The following is a 19,388-nucleotide window of genomic DNA, read 5'->3' as shown; positions in this document are numbered from 1 at the left end:
GTCATCCTGCTAAGAAAGAGGCCCGGGCCATCCTGGGGTGAGGAAGGGGAGGAGCAAGGGTAGTGGTGGTGGCCTGGGAGGCCCCGGGAGGTGGCCAGTTCCTGTGAGTCTCTCCCCTTGGGTTCTCTTGGCCCCAACTTCCTGGCACCCTCTTCCCACGGTGCCCCTGGGTCAGCATTTGCAGTGCCCTCCTCCTGCCCCCATTGTCTCCTCCCAGCCACTCTCCCCTGCCCCGTGTAGTCACCCCACAGGGAGTCACAGCACAGTGACAGAGCAGATTAAAGGACAGGCGTGGGTTCTTACAGGTAAGTCATCTCATCCCTCTGCGTGGGAGGAGTAGGGATGAAACCATGTGCGCAGTGGGTATCCAGTCAACGGCCAAAACATCCCCGAAGGTCACTCACGTCTGATCGCCTGCTGACCCTGTGCAGGGGATGGAACCCGGGTGCTCTAGCTCTGAGCTACACCCCAGGATCCCCCACCTCTTTTTTTTTTTTTTTTAATTTTGAGACAGCATCTTGCTAAGTTGCTGAGGCCGACTTGAACTTGTGATCCTCCTGCCTCGGCCTCCCCAGTTGCTGGAATTGTAGGCATGCGCCTTGGCACCTGGCTGCCCATCCCATTTTAAGCCTCCCAATAACCTGGACTGTGGGCTGCGTGAGTGACAGTGTTCCATTCTGCAGAGGAGAAAACTGAGCGAGGACATGCCTGCAGCTCAGGGCTCTGACCTTCCCAGCTGGGAAGGCCATGGTCACAGGCAGGGGGACCTCTCACCCAACTCCTGCCTATTGTCATCTCGGGAGGGGTCCATGGCAGGTACCTGTGACTCAGAAGAGACACGAGGGCGGTGCCGGGAGAGGCTGTCTCTCAAATCCTGCCATCTTTGCACGTCCCTGGGGATGTGCGAGTGTGTGTGTATGTGTGTTGTGTGTGTGTGTGTGTGTGTGTGTGTGTGCCTGGATCAGCAACTCAGGTCACCATGGCTTCCTCCTCACCTGAGTCTGCCTGGACCTGTGTTTTATTGAGGTGTAGCAGGACATGAGGGACATGCACGATCACTTGACACATCTGCACATCTTCAGTTCTGCCCCTTCTTCTCCTTGCTGGGTGGAGTTTGGCAAGAGCTCAAGGGAAGGCTTTTTGTACCTGTGCCCGATTCTGGTCCCCCGCCCCCGGGCGGTATAGTGGCCCTGGCCCCTCTCTCCAATTCCTGGATGAGCCCGAGGCTGTGGGGGACCTTTGAGGTCCTTGCTTTCCTGAAGTCTTACAGTCTTACCTGGAGCAGGGCACACAGGTGAAGGTGATCAAAGGCAGAAACGAGCACAGCCAGGGACAGGGACGTGGAGGGTGGCCCTGAGGCAGAGGTGTCTCCTGAGAAGGTGGCTGTGTGAGCCCTGGGGAGTGAGGGGGACGCGGGGAGGCTGGAGATGAGGAAAGGCAAGAAGGAGCCTCCACACACCCCGTCCCCTTCCGGCCAACCAGCATCCACTGGGCAGGTCCCCAACTCTGCAGCATGACATGGGGAAGCCAGAGCCCTCCGTGCAGGGGGAGCCGGGTCCTAGGTGCTGGTCCCTTCCTGGGCTGGCTCTGGGAGTCCCTGCTGAGCTCAGCAGGCCCAGCCTGCTGGGCCAGGTCTCCTTCCTGGCTCCTCTGTGGAGTGAGGGGACAGGGCTATGTGGAACAGGGGCCCCACGGGCAGGAAGCCTTGGCATGGCCAGGGTCCTGGGTCTCTGGTGCTCTGCAGCTTCCTCTTCCTCTCTGTCCATCATGACCACAGCACCCCCAGGACAGGAGGGGGACATGCTATGGCCACCATGACTCACAGGTGTGGACTGAGCTTGGGGACTGAGGGGTGTACTGGAACCCAGGTTCAAGGTGACCAGGCCCTTAAGGGTCCACCAGGCCAGGGCCGATTCCCAGACACGGTCTCTTCCTTTGGTTTCTGGTCTGGTCTTGCAGTACTCAGGGTGAACCAGGGCCTTGCTGTGCCAGGCAGGCTCTAACACTGAGCTGCACCCCAGAGATGGGCAGGAGGGTGGGTGGGGTAGGGTCACCCCTGCTGGTCTCGCCCATCCCCTTGGGAAGAGAGACCAGAGCCCTCTGTCCTCAGGCTGTCCGCACTGTGGCCGCTCTCCAGCACTGTGTCCTGCAGACTTGGTCTGTCTGTCTGTCTGCATCTTGCAGGTGTGAGAGCCCTAGTTGCGTGCACCTGGCCACAGCAAAAGCATAGGCGTGGGGTCCTGGTGGCTCTCATTTGTTCTCAGCTTCCATCACATGCTCATTCAGCTGTCGGGTCCCTCTACCTTTCCTGGGTACGACCACAATGACCTGCTTCCTGCTTCTCAGGGCCTGGTGCCTGGGCTCTGGCTGCACTGGACGGCCACCCACGCGTCAACGTCCTCCCTGAGGCCCCCTCGGCCTTCACACTCAGGGGAGGAAGTGGCAGACGGGAGGGGAAGCGTGGCCCTGTGGTGGGCTGGGGCTCTGACTGCTGCCTTGGGGACGGAGCTCTGCTGACAGCCTCCCCAGCTTGTCCTCGCCAGACCTCTCCTGGGGACCCTCCAGCCTGCAGGACTCAGTGGCTCCCACTCACCACCGCCAGCAGCTCCCCGCCTGGCTGCAGGGTGTGCGTCCACACTGGGAAGACTGGGGCCAGAGGCTCTCTGGCTGCGGACGCCCCCTTGCCCTGGAAAGGGGGCTCAGCCCTGGTTCGTCTCCCTTCCCCTGCATCGGGTCCAGCGACGGGCCCGGGGAGCTGTGGGAAGGTGCCGCCTCCCTGGTTTGAGGTCGTGAGGTCGCTTTGCATCATCGGTGTCGTCCTGTGGGTCTGGGGTCAGCAGTGGGGAAGAGGCCCGCCGGCCATGGCGAGGATTGGGCCCTGGACCTGTTCCTCCTTCCGGTGGTCCTGATGTTTCTCCCCGTCCTTATGGAGAACCGTGTGGCGTGGGCGATCTGCAAAGCCCTTCTCCCACCGTCCAAGTCTCCTACTGGAGACGCCTGCCTGGAGGGAGGCCGTCCTGATTCAGGGAGCAACGCTTTGGGGTGTTTTCACAGCCATCGCGGGACTAGTCCCCACATTGGACCTGTTGTGATTGACCTTCAGCAGAAGCCACAGTTTCTGCTCAAGTGGACGAGCCACCCGAGCACCCAGCCTTCTGCTTCTTTGTGTGTTCTGGACACTTGAGCCCTGAACAATGTCTTTGGGACCATGGTGGAACTGAAAAAATATACCTATGGGGCCAGGTGTGGTGCTCATGCCTGTAACCTCAGCAATTTAGGGGCTGAGGCAGGAGGATTGGAAGTTCAAGACCAGTCTCAGCAACTTAGTGAGAACCTGTCTAAAACAAAAGACAAATAACTTTAAAAAAAGGACTGGGGACGGGTTCAATTCTCAGTGTGTGTGTGTGTGTGTATGTGTGTGTGTGTGTGTACATTACAACTGGAAATGTTACTTCTGGAAATGATCAAGCCAGGTAAACCACTAAATGTGGCACCTCTCCTACACTCTCATGTTCAGCTCAACAAGGTCAACTCCCGAAGCACCCTGGGTCTCATCCAGCTTTAGTCTATTATGGAATTCTCACAGATTCTTTTTTTCCCTTGGACTCCAGGGCCCAAGTGATCCTCCTAACTCAGCCTCCCAAGTAGCTGGGACTAAGGAGCATGTCACCTTGCCTGGCTGTTAGGCAATTTCCCCAGGGCTGCCAGGCTCTCCTCAAACCTTCCAGCAGTAGAACTGGCAATTCTCCTGGGCGGGTTCTCTTGAGGTCAGGGGGAAGGAGGAAGGTGAAGCTCCCAGGGAGCCCCAGGAAGGGCACTCTGGGGACCTCAGAGCTGGTGGGGCTCCCTGTGGGGGGTGCTGACTTCAGTAAGCTCCAGCTGCTGGGTGAGCACATCAGGATCAGAGCGGCCTGTGCTCACACGGCCACCTGTGCCAGCTGGGGACACGTATCACAGGCAGGTGTGTGTGGGGGGGGGTCCATGCAGCCTTGCTGGACCCTCGCTCAGGGCCACAGGGGCTACGTGGGAGGAAGGGAGGCTCACAGCCTGTGGACCAGGGACCATTCAGGGGTTGTAGGGCCACTGTGCCATCTTGGGGTCAGGCCTAGAGCTGGGCTCCTGGAAGGGCAGGTTCTAGGTTGGCCTCCCGCAGGGCACTGCCCAGAGCTGTGGACGCAGGCTCCGAGGGCCCCTCCCCACTGGTGCCATCCTGACCACAAGGAAAGGAGGAGGGACGGGGCCAGAAGGAAGCGTGGCCCTGCAGGCCTGAGGGTGAGGGCGCCCTGCCAGCTTGGGGGCCGTGGCGGGTCCCATCCTGCCGCACCCCCTCCCCGGCGTTCACAGGACGTGGGGCTCACAGGGCGGCCTCGGGCTTGCTTGGTCCCGCAGCTTCTCCATTTTCCCCAGGAACAGAACTGAAGAGGACGAGCGAGGATTCAGCGGCACAGAGAAAAGCAGAAGCGGGACCTTGGAGGCTGAACCCCTGGGGGCTGAAGCCTGGGGCCAGCGGGGCCTGGCGCTTCCCCGTGACAGCTGTGCGGGAGAAATGAGCCCCGGAGGCCCGGCTGCCTGGCCAGCTTTGGCCCTGCTGCTCCTCTGGCTCCCAGGTGAGGGGCCCTCTGCCCAGGGAGGGTCTGCCGCAGGGAGGGGAGGCAGGAGGGTGGCCAGGAGGCGTCCCCTGAGGAGCCCCAGGAGCAGAATGGGCTGCGCTGCATCCGCCATGTAAGATGGACTGACCAAGCCCCGCACCCCTGGGAGGGAGGGCCGGGGCTCCCTCCTCTGAGCCCCCTGAGCTTGGACCAGCCCAGGGCACAGGGTGGCCAGGCAGGAGGGGTGCTGAGAGAGGACTGAGGAGTCAGGACAGGAGAGGAGGGGGGAGGCAGCCTGGCCCAGGGCGGAGACCCCACCCAGAGTGCACCTGGGGCCTGTGCTGGGGAGGCCCTCCCTGATTACAAGTTTGGGGTGCAGAGGAAGGGTGGGGACTGAGAGGAGAAGGTCTCTGTCACAGGACAGGCAGGTTCAGCCAGGGCAGCTGAGGCTGAGGCTGAGTGGGAAGAGTCCTGTGTGGGGGCCCAGGGGCTCAGTGACCCCCAGGAGGGGAGATGGGGACAGGAGAAGGGCAGCGGGCAGGGAGGGGGAGACCGAGGGGAGGGAGGAGACTCTCTCCAGGCAGAACTGCCAGGGGGCGGAGGAGTCTTCCCACAGGAGCAGCCCTGCTCCCTGGTGTCCCAGCGGGTTCACGGAGGGCTCCACCAGGTGCTGCGTCCTGGGCCGAGTCCCAGGACAGGGTCGTTTCACTTCACTTATCTCACGGCGCTAGAAGATTTGAATCTTTTGGTGGCTCTTCTTACCAGTCACGTGCTTTCTCTGGTCATAGTTGCAACATAAACTCAGCGTCGCTGGGGAGCTGTGGCTTTGTGTGTCCACTGGGACCGGATGTCCTCCTGTGACCAGCATCTCTTGGTTCTCAGGGTCTTCTTGGGCTTTCATGGCATCTGCGTGGGCCGAGAGTCTGGCTCCTTCCTGACACCTGTTTCTCTGTCTATCCTTCAGCCCAGGTCTGGCCCAGGCCAATGAGGCTGCACGGCTGTGGTCATCTGCCTGGCCTGCCTCAGGGGACGGTGACCAGTGTTTCCTATGAGGCAGGAAAAGCGGCCCACCCATACCTCCTCACACAGCTTTGTTACTTTTCCTTTCCTTTGCCTCTCTCTCTCTCTCTCTCTCTTTCTCGGGCCGGGGGCACAGTCTAGGGCCCCCTGAGCCACACTCCAGCCCCCACAGTGACAGGCGATCGGAGCTTCTCCTGATCTACGGAGCTGATTTCCTTTCTTCCTTGAACTATTAAGCTGTTGAATTACAGGACGAGATTTGGCCCAGGTGTGGTGGGGCACACCTGTAATGCAGCTGCTTGGGACTCAAAGGCAGGGTGGTGGCAGGTTCAAGACCAGCCTCAGCAACTTACTGGGACCCCCGTCTCAAGCTAAAATCTTCTGAGGGACTGGGGATGTGACTTGGTGGTCAAGTGTCCCCGGGTTCCATTCCTAGTGCCCATCCTCTGCCTCCCACCCCACCCCCACACGGAGAGATTTGGCCAGATTTAGTCTCAGTTTATTATGACGACTTCATGAAAGAATCACAGGCATTTCCCTAATTCTGTGTTTTGGGTAAAGGTAAATGAATTGGGATTGTGTGAACTTGATGGGGTTTTCCTTCGGCACAGGGGCTTGAGCCCTGAGCGTCACACGTGCCAGGAAACAGTTCTACACTGAGCCACATCCGGCGTGAAGGTTTCAGAGAGCTCTCTGGTCAACCTGCCCCAGCTTTGGCCATTTGGGGGAGAACTCTTCATAACTCCCATTATTATGGATGCTTCTATTTTCTCTTATTGCTCACTTGTATTTCCCAGAAAATAAATCGTTTCTTCTGAGTTTAAAGACGTACTTGCAGAGACTGGAACAGACGGTGGTGATTTTTCCTCGTATTTGTGATTTGGCCTCTTTCTTCCTCCTCCTCCACCACAGTCTCCTCCTCCTCTTCCTCCTCTTCTCCTTTTCTTTTTCTCTTGACTGAGAGACAGGACTGGGTGTGACGGGGGAGGAGGAGGCCAGGACCAAGACCCCAGTGAGGGGAGCCAGCAGCCCAGAGCAAGGAGAGGTGGGCACAGGGGAGGTGGGGACAGGGAAAGTGGGAATAGGGGAGGTGGGCACAGGGGAGTGGGGACAGGGGAGGTGGGCACAGGGGAGGTGGGGACAGCATCAGGAGCAGGCCAGGGACAGCGTCTTCATGGAGGGCTGGGAATTGACATTTATTATTGATCACTGAATACTTTCCAATTTTAGCGATTCCTGTTTTTCTGGAAAATCACTCTTTCATCCAGGGGACACGCTTATTCATAGAGAATTTCTAGGACGTCTCCTCTTGGCTCCTAGTTTTCTACCTGTGCCTGTTTTCCCTCCTCATTTCTCACGGGCACTGGACAGTTACCTGGTCGAGTGTCGTCACACCACATGGAAGTCCTGTGTTCCTGGTCAGGAGCAGGTGACCAGCAGTGTCTCCTGTGCGTCCCTGACGTTACCTGCAGGCAGTGGACAGCCACAGTCCATCTTTCCTCTTTCCTTCCTCCCTCTTTGGTTTCTCTGGTGCTGGTGGAACCCGGGCCTGGGGCTGCTGGGCGGGCCTCTCCACTGGCCCTGGTCCCAGTCCCACTCCTGATCTTCCACTGAACCCCCAAATGCCATGTGCGGTGGGCATGATAACCCGCCACTTTGTGGCTGGCCCTTGAGGCCCAGAGAGGCCAGGTGCTTGTCCGGGGGCACACAGGATGCCAGACGGAGTGGAGGCACAAGCCGGGTTCATCTGAGGCCCCTTTGGCTTCACCTTGGCAGTTGCTATGAGCTTCTCAGAGAATGTCACACTGTGATAGTGTCACAGGCCTTCTCTGCAGGAACCTCACACCAAGGCTGGGGAAGGGGTCCTACTGGGCCTGGCAGAGGGACACAGGTGCTACTGGGCAGCCGTGGGCAGCTGTGCTCAGAGTCGGGTGACAGTGGGCAGGGCCTGGGCTCAGGCTGAAGTATTTACCTAGGGCCTCCCTGTGCCAGGCGCAGCAGGCCCTGAAGGACAAGGAGGAGGCCGTGGCCCTCCTGGCTGTGCCCACGGTGTCCCACAGTCTCGGGTCAGATCTCAGGTCCCGAAAGGGTAAATAAACAAAAGAACCCAATCCCAGGTAGAGAGCAAGACACCAGGTCCCCCTTCTCCCCTGCCGCCTGGGCCTGCACCAGGGCGAGAGGGAGGTCACATGCAGATGGCCCTGGGCTCGGGCCCTGGTCCAGGGCAGGCCTGGTCCTCTGCCTGGAGGTGGTAGCCTTGGGGTGCTCACCTAACCCCTGCTTCGTGTCTGAGCCATTTGGGAAAACGCAGATGTGAATCTTGGGAACACAAAGAGTTTCCTTGGAAACGAGGTCCCCAGAGCTGGGCCCACTGAGGTGAGAGGGTGACAGGCGGGTCCTCAGGAGCCTCTGTGCTCCTCGCTGTGTCCACCCACACGCTGGCCAAGAGCTCAGGTTCTCATCCACGTGGTCTGCGACCCTGCTTCTGCCCTGGCTCACGTTCCTGCTGAGACCAGATCCATCATGGCTGCTCCTGCAGGTCTGGAGAGTCACAGGGCGGGGTGGCTGTCCCAGGAGAGGGGTGCTCAGGGTGTCTGCGGCCCTGGGCTCAGGAAGCAGGAGGTGAGGTTGGTGAGAGGCGGCGCTCTGGGCTGAGGGGAGGGCTGCTGTGTCGGCCTCTTGGGGTGGAGGAGCAGGAGGGCAGGGCGAGGGCTGATCTGGTGGAGGCTGCGGGATGCGAGGTGAAGGCGGGAGGTCTCCTGCAGGACCCGCCCAGGGCTCCCTGACCCAGGGCCACCTGTGAGGGCCTGGGGTCCGGACGTGTGTTTTCAGGCTGTGCTCCCCTGAGCTGTCCCAGCAAGGTGACGGGCACCGTGGGAGGATCCCTGAGCGTGCAGTGTCGGTATGAGGAGGAATACAAGGACAAGCCCAAATCCTGGTGCAAAAAGTCATTCCTCTGTAATGACCTTGTGAAGACCACAGACTCAAAGAGAGAGGTGCGGAGTGGCCGAGTGTCCATCAGCGACCATCCTGCAAACCTCAGCCTCACGGTGACCATGGAGCACCTCACCCTGGAGGACGCAGGCTCCTATGAGTGCCAGGTGGACACACCGTGGCATGACGGCTTTGATCCTGGCTTCAGGGTTAAGGTCACTGTGCTCCCAGGTGAGCCCCTCACACCCCTCAGGGTTCTTGTAGAGTCTCCAATGGGAATGCCTGGGACAAGAATCAGAAAGAAGCAGCTCAGAGCCGGGGAGGGGACTCTGGGGGCCAGGGAGCAGCTGCCAGCCTGCCCAGTCCTGTGGAGGAGCTGCCAGGGAGGGAGCAGAGGGTAGAGTGTGCAAAGTAGAGAGTGAGCTCCCACGCTCGGCCTGGGGAATCGGACAGGCAGAGCTTTGCATGGGGCAGAGGGGCAGAGGGAACCTCATGGTACAGGTGCCGTGTGCAGAGGTAGCGCCGACAAGTGACAAGTCAAGTGACGAGTTGTCTTTGCAGTTAGACGTCCCTGTGACATGTGGCTGTGACCAGAGGGGGACAAGATGGGGCATGGGGAGGCGACCCTGAGCCCCCAGGAGTGCCAAGGCCCTCACAGCAGGACAAATCGGGCCCACTGGGGGTGACGTGTGTCCAGTTCAGAAATGCTCCTAGGGTCCCGAGGAGACTTCAGTCCTGGGACACAACCCGCCCCCTCCGCCAGTGAGCATTTGGCATGAAATCAAATCAAAAAGGCGTCAGCCAGTGGCGGGTGAGTTGGAGGACAGACCCTTGTGTCTCATTTGTAGTTTTGCCACCAGCAACACTAGAGACACCTACAAGTGTCCCTCTTCCCAAGACCTCGACAACCATAATCAAAACACCAGCTGCACCGTCCACCAGCCTGGCCACAGAGAGTGACACCCCAGGTTCCAGCAGCCAGGGCCTCCACCATGGCCAGGGCCCAGGGTAAGGTGTCCTCGTCCCTGACTGGGGTCTTCTCCATGGGAGGGCTCTGGTCAGTCAGGGGCAAGTCACATCCTGTTGGCCGAGGCCTGCTGACCCTTGGTGCCAGGCCCAGGTTGGAAGTCTGTGTAACCTGGTTTGGGTCACTGAGGCCACGCTGGACCTGCCCCAGGCTTCGAGAGAGGGCTCAGGCCAAGGAAGAATTGGGAAACAGGAAGCCAGTAACCACTACTGGGGGCTGGGGTTGTCCCACCAGGACGCTCAGAGCTTCACCTGGCCATCCTCCCTCGCTCCTCACAGCACCCGACCTGCTCCCGTGCTCCTTCACTGACTCCATGGAGGGAGGCTGTGCTGTCTGTCATGGGCACAGGTGTGGCGCTGGGCTCGGCCTGCCTGACCCCGCAGTCTGGGACTCTCACCTCTAAACCATGGGTCTCATTCTTCTTGTGGGGACTCACCAATCTCATGGAGGATCTGACCACATCTATAGACTCCTCAGAAAAATGCAAGCAGTCACAAGCCATTTCTGGGGGTCACAGACTCCCCACTCTGACCTCGCCGAGGGGCAGCGAGGTGCTCCTGGTGCTGACCACTGCAGTCATGCAGAGCCCCAGGTTAAGGGCTCTGACCCCAGGACCCCACACTTTGGGCAGCCCTGGTCACAGTGCTTCTGACCAGCTGGCTGCAAATGTGGGGCTCATGGCCCCCTCGGGGTCAGTGATTCACTGGACTCAGAGCTCTGCAAAAAAATACTTAAGATGACAGTTTTGTCAATAAGGATCTAGATCAGGATCCCCAAAACCGAAGGACAGGTAGGCGAGGTCTGGGAGGCTCCCAAACAGAGTTCCAGGCCCTCTCAGGTGGGATCAGGGACCTCTGTGTGTCTGTCCCAGAAGCCCCTCCCGTCTCCCACGTCCAGGTTTTTGCTGGGGTTTCACGACACTGGAACGACTGTCGAATCACTGGTCACGTGATCGAACTCGGGCTCCAGCCCTCCCTCCCTGGAGGTCAGAGTCCCTGCGTACCTGCACCCACGTGGTCTTTCCGGGGGGCAGCCCCATCCTGTCATCTCATCTCTTAGCAATAGGCAGGTGTGGTCCCCGAACAGCAAAGCCCAAATTCCCAGAATAACAACCTCCCTCCCCAGACCCGGGGCAAAGGCCAGCCAGATTCCACACCCCACAAGCCCTTCCAGAGCCAGTCACAAGGTTGACATCAGACCAGGCAAAGCTCAGGCCTGCAGAGGTGCAGGGGAGAGAAGCTCAGCTGTCATTGGGGTCTAAGCAATGTGTGTGTGTGTGTGTGTGTGTGTGTGTGTTGGGGACCTGGGGAGGGGTATATCTTTAAGAAAAGGCTATGCCTGGGGTGTGGCTCAGGGGCAGAGTGCTTACCTAGCATGAAGGAAGGCCCTGGGTTCCACCCCAGCACCACATGTGTACGTGCACACACACACACACACACCACACACACACCACACCACACCTTTGTTACTGTTGGATGTTGGTGATGGAACCAGACCTGGCCTGGCGTTGGATGTGCCCTGCCACTGTGCTCTGTCTTGCCAGCCCTGCACATTGGTGCACGTGTGTCTGTGATTAGAGTCTCTGGGTCCCTGGAGAGTTCTTAAGTACACCGTGTGTAGTGCAAGGACTGGGGCACGTGCAGGTGGGAGTGTAGACAGGGGACATTCTGGGGTCCACCTCTTTTTTTCTGTCTTTGTACTGGGAATTGAACCCAGGGGCACTTTACTGCAGTGATACATCCCCAGCCTTTCTAAAATTTTGAGACAGGGTCTAAGTTGCCCAAAGTGGCCTTACACTTGTGATCGTCCTGCCTCTGCTTCCTGACTTGCTGGAATGACAGGTGTGTACCACTGTGCTCCACTGCTGTCTGTCTTTTTAAAAAGAATTGACTTGGAAAAAAAATAAAATGAAAAAAAAAAAAGGGTTGGGAATATAGCTCAGTGGGTAGAGTGCCTGCCTCACAAGCTCAGGCCCTGGGTTCAATCCCCAGCACCGCAAAAAAAAAAAAAAAAAACTAAAATTGTCTTGGCTGGGCACAGTGTCACACGCCTGTCATCCTAGAGACTTAGCAGGCTGAGGTAGGAGGATCACAAGTTCAAGACCAGTCTCAGCCACTTAGCCAGATCTTGTCTCAAAATAAAAAATAGAAAGTGCTGGAACGTAGCTTTGTGGTAGACCACCTCTGCTTCTGCAGATCAAAGAAATAAAGAAAAAAAAAAAAAAAAAGACTATCTATTTGAAGAGTCAGGGCGGGGCTGGGGAGGCGGCTGGGAGCGCCTGGGGGGCATGCGCGGCCTCAGCTCCCGCCCGCCCTCCGCAGGCTCCCCGTGCTGCTCTCCGGGCTGGCGCTGCTGCTGCTGCTGCTGCTGCTGGTGGGCTCCTCGCTGCTGGCCTGGCGCAGGTTGCAGAGACGAGTGGAAGGTGAGTCGACTCCATGCTCCCCTGCAGGCCCTGCCGGAAGCCCGGGCCACAGCGCATCTCCCACACTCTCCTGGACCTCAGAGTGGGCGGCAAGGGCTCTCCCAGGGGCAGGCCCAGAGGACGCGTCCTGGGAGTGCACTTGCAGGCTGTGGGAGGTGATTCCCTTTTCTGCCAGGGCCCAGGACAGTGCCCTCTTCTGTTGACCCTTCGTACGGCTCCTTCCCCCATCCAGCCCCCGCAGGACAGTCAGGGCCTCCACGGGTGGCCCTGCCCACCTCTCTCCCTGCCACTCTGGGAGGCTCCTTCTTGTAACTCGGCAGCCTCAGTCCCTCCTTCTGGGCTTGCTCAAGGTGCCTGGAGGGCCTCCCCTGCCCTCTCCCTGGCTCCTACCTTCTGGACTCCAAAGACTGCCCTTAGACGTCCTCTCCCCTGGACCCTTTTCCTTGACCTCCCAACAGGGCCTGGACCCCTCCCTGGTGTACTGCTGTACCTGGGCTAGAAGTTGATTGATATCCATGTCCCTGCCTGTGTCCCCCCAGCCAATGCACTGCTTCAGGCCAGGGAGCATGACTCTCGGGGGCATGAGAGTCTGTTGGATTTATGTGTCGTTGGATATCTCCAGTCACGAAGGGCATCCCAGGAAGCTCCCCGCATCCTGAAGCCTCGTCCTCTCTGAGCTCAGATTAACAGAGAGGACACTCAGTGCCTGGCCCTCAGGAAGGAGGTGCTCCAGAAACGGCAGAGGAGCAAGTTAAACAAGTTAGGGAACGGAAGAGTCGACAGAAGTGTGGCCTTGCTACTGGCTGGAGGCCACCAGCCACCTCCCGGGAGCTGGTTTCTGCCTGGAGGTAGTGAAAGCCTCCAGTTCCTCTCCTGTGCTGAGCTGGCACTTCTGTGAGGGGAGGATTCTCAGGGCAGTGCAAAGCCTTTGGGAACAGCAGTGAGGTTGGGAGGCAGAGATGGGTTCCTTTGTTCCACAGTGGCAGGGTGAGCCAATGGATGCTGTAGGATCCGGGGGACATGGTCTTGCGCTCTCACGTCAGCCTCTCCCGGGGGGTTTCGGACTTTGGGGAGAGGTCAGCTTCAGCATCTGTGCAGATCATGGAAAGAGACCCGCTTCCTCTTTCCCATCTGCTTCTCTGGTGTGGTTTTCTGGTCCCTCCCGAGCTGCAGCCTCCACGTGGACTCTGCTCACCACACGGGGGTTTTCCTGCCTGGATGGCTCAGTCCTGTGGGCCCCAGCCTAGAAAGGCCCTTTCACCTAGAAAGGCTCTGGCTCCTCAAATAGCCTCCTTTTCTTTTAAAAGAGAGACATATGATGACTGTCGGGAACTTGAAAAATGAGGAAAAGCACAAGAAGTTGGTAAATTCTCTGCAGAAAATAACAAAAACAAAAACAAAAACAAAAATATATCCCACCACCCAGAGAAATCCAGCCACTCACTTCCAAGGCCTGTTCCCATGCCTTTTCTCGAGGCTACAGACGCAGAGATGATTTCTTAGAGAATTTGCTGCATAGCAAGAGTTCTCTTGAAGGCCTACAATTTTGCACTTAACATATTGTCCCATTTCCCTGCTATTAAACATTCCGGAATCACGCTGCACTCCTCATTGGAGAAGGCGTATTGTACTTCGTTGAGCGAATCCTCAGGCATAGGAGAAAGACTCTCGGTTCAACCCTGAGGCTCTTGTCCCTTGCTTTGCAAGTGCCCGCCCCATCCTCCTCCTGACTGCCTGGGGCTGTTTTCCCACTGCCCCACTTGGCCGCCCCCAGCCGGACACCTGCCTCATCACCCTGCCCAGCTCTCCCTCAGCTTCCTCGCATCATTCATTCATTCACGCAAAGCTGTCCTGAGCACCTGCGGTGTGCCAGAGCCTGTGCTAGGCCCTGGGGACAACCTTGTGACCAGTGCAGACTGAGTCCCGCCTTCAGTGAGCTTCCCCGGCAGCTGGCTCCCTGCAAACCTCCCCTCCCTGGCATGGAGCTGGATCTTCCCCACCAGCCCTCCTCCTCCTTCCCACCAGAGCACCTGTCCCAGGTGTGCCGTGGAGCCTGCACACAGTGTTCAGAACAGACTGTGCTTGCGTTCCCAGAGCGCCGGCCGCTGGTCTCAGTTCAGCAGATGACTCGTGCGCGTGCTAGCTGTCTTGCTGACTTGGGTCTCCCAACTTCTGGCTTCTGCCCTTTGGCCCTGGGGCTTCCTGCAGTGTCTCTGCAGCATGCAAGGCAATAGGATCTGGGGGGCCTGGCTGTGGACCTAGACCCATGTCTTGCCCGCTGCCTGTCAGCCCCCCGGGGACCTGGGATTGACAGGTCAGGGTGTATGTGGATGTGCCCAAAGGCAGGACACCTACAGCAACCCCACAGCTGCCACAGCCACGGCAGAACAGGCCTGAGCTGCAACCTGCCACTGCCAGGCCTCCCCCGACAGCCTCAGGGCCAGACCCCGGCATCTTCTCGAGGTCTGGTGCAGCCTCGGTGGGTCCTTGGTGGGCTGCCTTCCCTCCTGCCTGCGCCTACCTGATGACGTTTGGCTAGAGGCTCGCTCCCTGCACACGTGCGTGCGTTCCCTCACTCCTTCAGCATCGCTGGTTCCCACCGAGCTTCCCATCTGAAGGGAGAGGTGCCCAGGGTTTTTCCCGGGGACCCCCACCCTGGCTCACCCTGGGTTCCCACCCTGCTCTTCTCTCGTCTCCAGCTGGTGAGCGTTCAGAACTGTCCCAGCACCTCAGGCAGGTAAGGAGGGCCACAGCAGGAGGTGCGTCAGGGCGGCCAGGTGGCAGGGAGGCACCGAGGATGTTGGGTTGCAGCTGGACATTCCCATGGAGCTGGTGGAGGGGACAGTGGACCAGAGGTGGGTGGGGCAGGGCGCTCCCCAGAGCAGGAGAAGAGGTTCCTGAGATCTGGTCATTAGTCTCGCCCCAGGCCTGGCCTGCCTCCTGCCTCCCCAGGGCAAGTGGGACAGGGGAGGAGCGAGCCAGCCGGGGAGCGCTCACTGCCCAGAGAGGAGGGTGCAGGAGCGGGCAGACCCAGGGTGCAGGGCAGGACGTTTGGGGCTGGCACCCAGAGCATGGGAGGAAGCGGTGTCTGCAGAGAAGGGACAGAGGCAGGGTGGGGAGGGCCCCGTGGACACCTCCTGGCCCTCTGCAGGCTGTGGAGCAGAGTGAGCCCTACTATGCGAATCTGAAGCTGCAGACATGGTCCCTGCAGGAAGAGCCAGCACCCCCGAAGCAGGTGGAGGTGGAATACAGCACCGTGGTAAGTCGGTGCCTGGCTGGGTGGCCGGGAGCCTGTGCGCACCAGGAGGGGTGGGAGTGGACAGAGAGGGAAGAGCGTGGTGGCTGAGCCAAGGGTATGGCCCAGTGACGGTGGCCTCACAGTCAATGAGTACAGCGTGTATTAAGCTCCTACGTCATACCACACGGCCAAGCTCAAAGCTCACGATTCCTCTGTGTGGGTTCTGTCATCTCCTGGGTATCAACTCTGCTTTCCAGGTTTTTGTCCATGACCTGAACAAGCAGTAGGCACTGTCACCTTAAAAGGGGATAATGGAACGGGTGACCTCCTGGGGGTGACCTACCCACTGGTGGGGAATTTCAACAGACAGAGGAGAGATTTAAGCATCCGAGGGGGGCTGCCGGGGAGCCCTCGGCGTCTCCACCCCGGCCTGGAGCCCCTTGAGCCCACCTCAGTGGTGACACCATTGCTGGTCTGCTCTGGGAAGGTGGCCCAACTCTCTGTGTCCAATGGCACCACGTACCCTGGCTGCTGCTCCTGCACCCTGCAGGGGAAGCGGGGACACTGTGCTGTCCCCCTTCCTGCGCCCCAGGCATGCCCGCCCTGCCCTTTGTCAGCTGTCTGCATGAGGCTGAGGCATGGTGGGCCTGGCATCTGGTTTCATCCCTGGGCTTCTGAGCCGCTGGCAGGATCTAGTTACCCTTGGTGGCTCTTGGCCGTCATCTGAAGGCCTGTTTCCTCCTCACGTGACGCTCTCATGCCCGCGTGGCCACTAGCTAGGTCTGAGACTACCAACCACCTCGCTCATCGCACGTGGTGACTACTGGTCTCAACTGGCCTCGGGCACAGCCTGACTCTTCTGCCAGCTGCTTTGGGACAGGCCAGGACCTGTGTCCCTGGCACAGCAAGCTCAGGGTAGACCTATAGAGCCAGCCAGGCCCTACCTAGATGGCCAGGCATGCTGCAGGTGAGAGTCTGAGTCCTCAGAAAGAGACCCACCCCTGCACCATGGCCAGGATGTCCCATCGAAGGGAGCCAGAGGCCTCTCGGGGGCCCCCCAAACTCTGCAACCCTCTCAGGGAGTCAGTGTCCTTGTAAAAGGAACCACCCGGTCAGCACTGAGAGTCCCAGGGATCCCTGACTCTGATGTCCAGGGACTTTGTGCCGTGGCTTGAGCAGGTGGGGGGGCAGGATAGCTGAGATCAGCTCTGTAGAGAGACAGAGGCCAGGACAGTGGGGAGGCTGGAGCCTCAACAGTGGAGCCTCCCCAGGGCCCCGCAGGTGTCCCCCCTCTTCCCTCCTGGGCTGGGGGGTGCTGTCCTGCCCCCACCTTCCTGAACCGGGGATCTCTCTCTGCAGGCACGTGCCAGCGAAGCTCTTCACTACACCTCAGTGGTGTTTGACTCGGAGAAGCAGGATTCCAAGGCCAACGGGGTTTCCCCCCAGAGGCCCCGGGAGGAGGAACCAGAGTACAGCGTGATCGGGAAGCCCAGGGACAGCCACCTTAGCCCTCACCCATGTCCCCCGTAGCCTGCTGCTCTCGATGGTGACCACCAGGCAGCCGAGCTCCCTGCAGGTTGCCCTGCCCTTCCATCAGCCCAGCTGGCTCCACGGAGGACAAACAGGAACTGGGTTCTGCAGGGCCGGAGGGAGGCTCCCGTCTCTCTCCTCTTTGCCTCTGCTTTGTTCCTGCTCCGTGTGCGGAGGATGCAGCTCCTCGGTCCCCTGTGGCTCCAGGAAATGACAAGGCTCACGTAGGAAGGCGCCTGCGAACGCTCTGTGAACCGTGGCCCCAGAGCCATGTCTGGGACTGCTGGCGAGTGGGAGGGGGGCAAGAAGAGCCAAGAGGACGCAAAGGGACGCTTGGTGCCTGCGCAGGGGCCCAGAGAGGGCGCCGGATGTCCGTTCCCTCCCCGTCTCACACACTAAGAAACAGGCCCGAGGAGAGGAGCTGACCGCCGGCAAGTTCCCCTGGACTCCTCGTTCTTATCACGAGGCACATAAATAAAGTCCAAAAATCATCCTAAGGGACAAGAGAAAAAGTGGTTGAAGTGACGCCCTCTACCTGTCTGCAACCCCCTCTCAAAGGACGTTCCGACGGCCAGCCCAGGACAGCTTTGAGGACCCAAGGGCTTGGGGACACCGTGCCAGCGTCCACTGGTGGGAGAGGGCCATCGCCACTGCTCTCCCAGTGGAAAGCGCAGCAGGGTCTTCTTGCTGGGGAGAGTTGAAAGCCAGGGCTGTCCTCAGCCTGCTGGGTCCGCTTGCCACCCTCACCTGCCTGTGGAAGCCCTGGCCAGCTCCCCGTAGCCCCTAGGACGCTTCCACCTTCTGTCTCTAGTACATATCAGCCGAGGCAGGGGCTGTCCTCCGCTTCCACTGGGGTTTTGGAGCCTGACCGTACGACCAGAGGGTCCCTGTGGGCAGTTTTCTTCCGGGTGTGGACCTTTGTTTCGGAAGATTCTTGAAGGGGAAGGGTCCCGGGCTGCCCTGGCTGGTGTCGTCTTCAGAGTCTAGGTTATTTGCGGGTGTGCGCCCGTGGCCATCCCGGATACTTTCCCTTCTTTTTTTAAGCTAACGTTCTGAGATGCACAAAGGAAACACGCAAATACTCGCACGGGCGCGCTCGAGGCCACAGCCGGTCCTGCTGGGTGGGGTCGGCTGGGTGTCAGCAGCAGGGCCCGTGGGCGCGGCTCACAGAGCCCTGGGGTGCCCTCAGCCCCAAGCCCGCGGTGCAGCGAGCTACGGCCAAGGGTCCTGGCTCCTGAGGGACCGAGTGGGCACTGGGCTCTGCCCTGGTCTCCTGAGGGACCCCAGGAGGAGGTGGAGAAGCCATGGCCAAAAGTAACAGTGGGTTGGGCCCCAAAGAAGTGCAGGCGCACACTGGGTGCCCTTGGGCCACCAAACGTGGGCTGTGGAGTCGGAGTGGGGAGGAGGGAGGGCCCTGCTCCCCCGGGCGAGCCCCTCATCTCTGGGAAAAGCCCGGGCTCCCAACCACACGGCCAGACGGAGCCTTCCCCTCCTGAGACCGCGGCCCCCTGTCCCTTCCTCTATTTACTCCCACCTCCCCGTCTCTCCACTGCCTGGACAGACCTGTCCGTTCCAGAGCATTGGCCAGTCTGCTCCATGCCAACCAGCAGGCTGGGCCCTGGGGACACAGGGACGAGGTGACGCAGCCCCCACCCCAGGTGAACTTTCAAGCCTTCTCCACTCACCTCCCGCCCTGGAACTGGGACCGTGGAGAGAGGCAGTTGCTCTCCACCTGCAGAGATGGGCAATAGAAGGGACCTGCTGAAGGGCTTCGTCCCACCAAGGAAGAGGAAAGCCGGACATTCACACTTGAGCCACAGAGGCTACCAGGGGTCGAAGGCCGGGACGAGGCAGAGGCCTCTGGGCTGAAGTGAAGCAGGAGAAAGAATCAAGTGGAACAGCTATTTATTCAGCATCCCCAAATAAAAGAGCTTCCCCATCGAGAGCAGGAAACCTGTGCCCAGTTGTGAATTCGGGTGGTGCCGTCTCTAAGAATTATTGTTTGCCTTTGGGTGGTGTGTGTGTGTGTGTGAGTGTGTGTGTGTGTGTGGGGGGGTCACAGGAAGTCTTCAGGGAGAAAGAGGAGTGTGAAAGTTGTCAGAATCAAAATGGAGTTACTTAAGTCAGCAAAGGGGAGTCCAGAGATCATTGTCCTAGTTCATTTTCTGTTGCTATGACAGAATTCCTGAGACTCAGAAAGGTATAGGAAAAAGAGGTTTATCTGGCTCATGGTTCTGAAAGCTGGCAAGTTCAGAGCTGAGCGACTGCACTTGGTAAAGACCCTCTTGCTGGTAGGGGGCTCTCTGCAGAGTTTGGAGGTCTCGCCGGGCAACATAAAGGGAGAGGGACTGTCGTCTTAGGCTGACTGGAAACCTAGGTTTGGCTGTGCGGTTGGGAGCCTGGGCTTTCCCAGAGATGAGAGCCAAACTGTTTTGATTTTACTTTTGTTTTTAAAGAGACAAATTTGTATCAGGGGCTGAACCCAGGAGCATTTAATCATTGAGACACATCCCCACTCTTTTTATGTTTTTTTTAGAGACAGGGCCTCGCTAAGTTGCTTAGGGTTTCACTAAATTACTGAGGCTGGCCTTGGACTTGCGATCCTCCTGCCTCAGCCTCCTGAGCTGC

The 19,388-nt window shown here is 59.2% G+C and overlaps 1 protein-coding gene across 4 annotated transcripts; it reads left to right on the top strand.

The window, feature by feature from the left end:
* Positions 1-3,412: 3,412 nt before the first annotated feature.
* Positions 3,413-18,690, top strand: Cd300a (CD300a molecule). 4 transcript variants are annotated; one of them, XM_047547814.1, is made up of 8 exons: positions 3,413-3,473; positions 4,408-4,607; positions 8,442-8,774; positions 9,392-9,551; positions 11,892-11,992; positions 14,692-14,729; positions 15,144-15,251; positions 16,590-18,690. In XM_047547814.1, exons 2-8 carry the CDS (start codon positions 4,547-4,549, stop codon positions 16,758-16,760), a joined length of 972 nt encoding a protein of 323 aa, XP_047403770.1. In that variant the 5' UTR covers positions 3,413-3,473; positions 4,408-4,546; the 3' UTR covers positions 16,761-18,690. The 4 variants fall into 4 exon arrangements, with proteins under 4 accessions (XP_047403770.1, XP_047403769.1, XP_047403768.1 ...); XM_047547813.1 differs by lacking the exon at positions 3,413-3,473 and adding an exon at positions 3,881-3,961; XM_047547812.1 differs by lacking the exon at positions 3,413-3,473 and adding an exon at positions 4,147-4,272.
* The last annotated feature ends 698 nt before the right edge of the window (positions 18,691-19,388 follow it).

Source organism: Sciurus carolinensis, chromosome 3 (genome assembly GCF_902686445.1).
Source record: "Sciurus carolinensis chromosome 3, mSciCar1.2, whole genome shotgun sequence".
Lineage (NCBI taxonomy): Eukaryota > Metazoa > Chordata > Mammalia > Rodentia > Sciuridae > Sciurus > Sciurus carolinensis.
This window is presented reverse-complemented; position numbering and strand designations above follow the sequence as displayed.

Coding starts and splice junctions, on each gene's coding strand:
- Cd300a (XM_047547814.1), top strand. CDS start 4,547: ATGAGCCCCGGAGGCCCGGCTGCCTGGCCAGCTTTGGCCCTGCTGCTC. Junction 14,730..15,143: donor TGTCCCAGCACCTCAGGCAG/GTAAGGAGGGCC, acceptor GGCCCTCTGCAG/GCTGTGGAGCAGAGTGAGCC. Junction 15,252..16,589: donor AGGTGGAATACAGCACCGTG/GTAAGTCGGTGC, acceptor CTCTCTCTGCAG/GCACGTGCCAGCGAAGCTCT.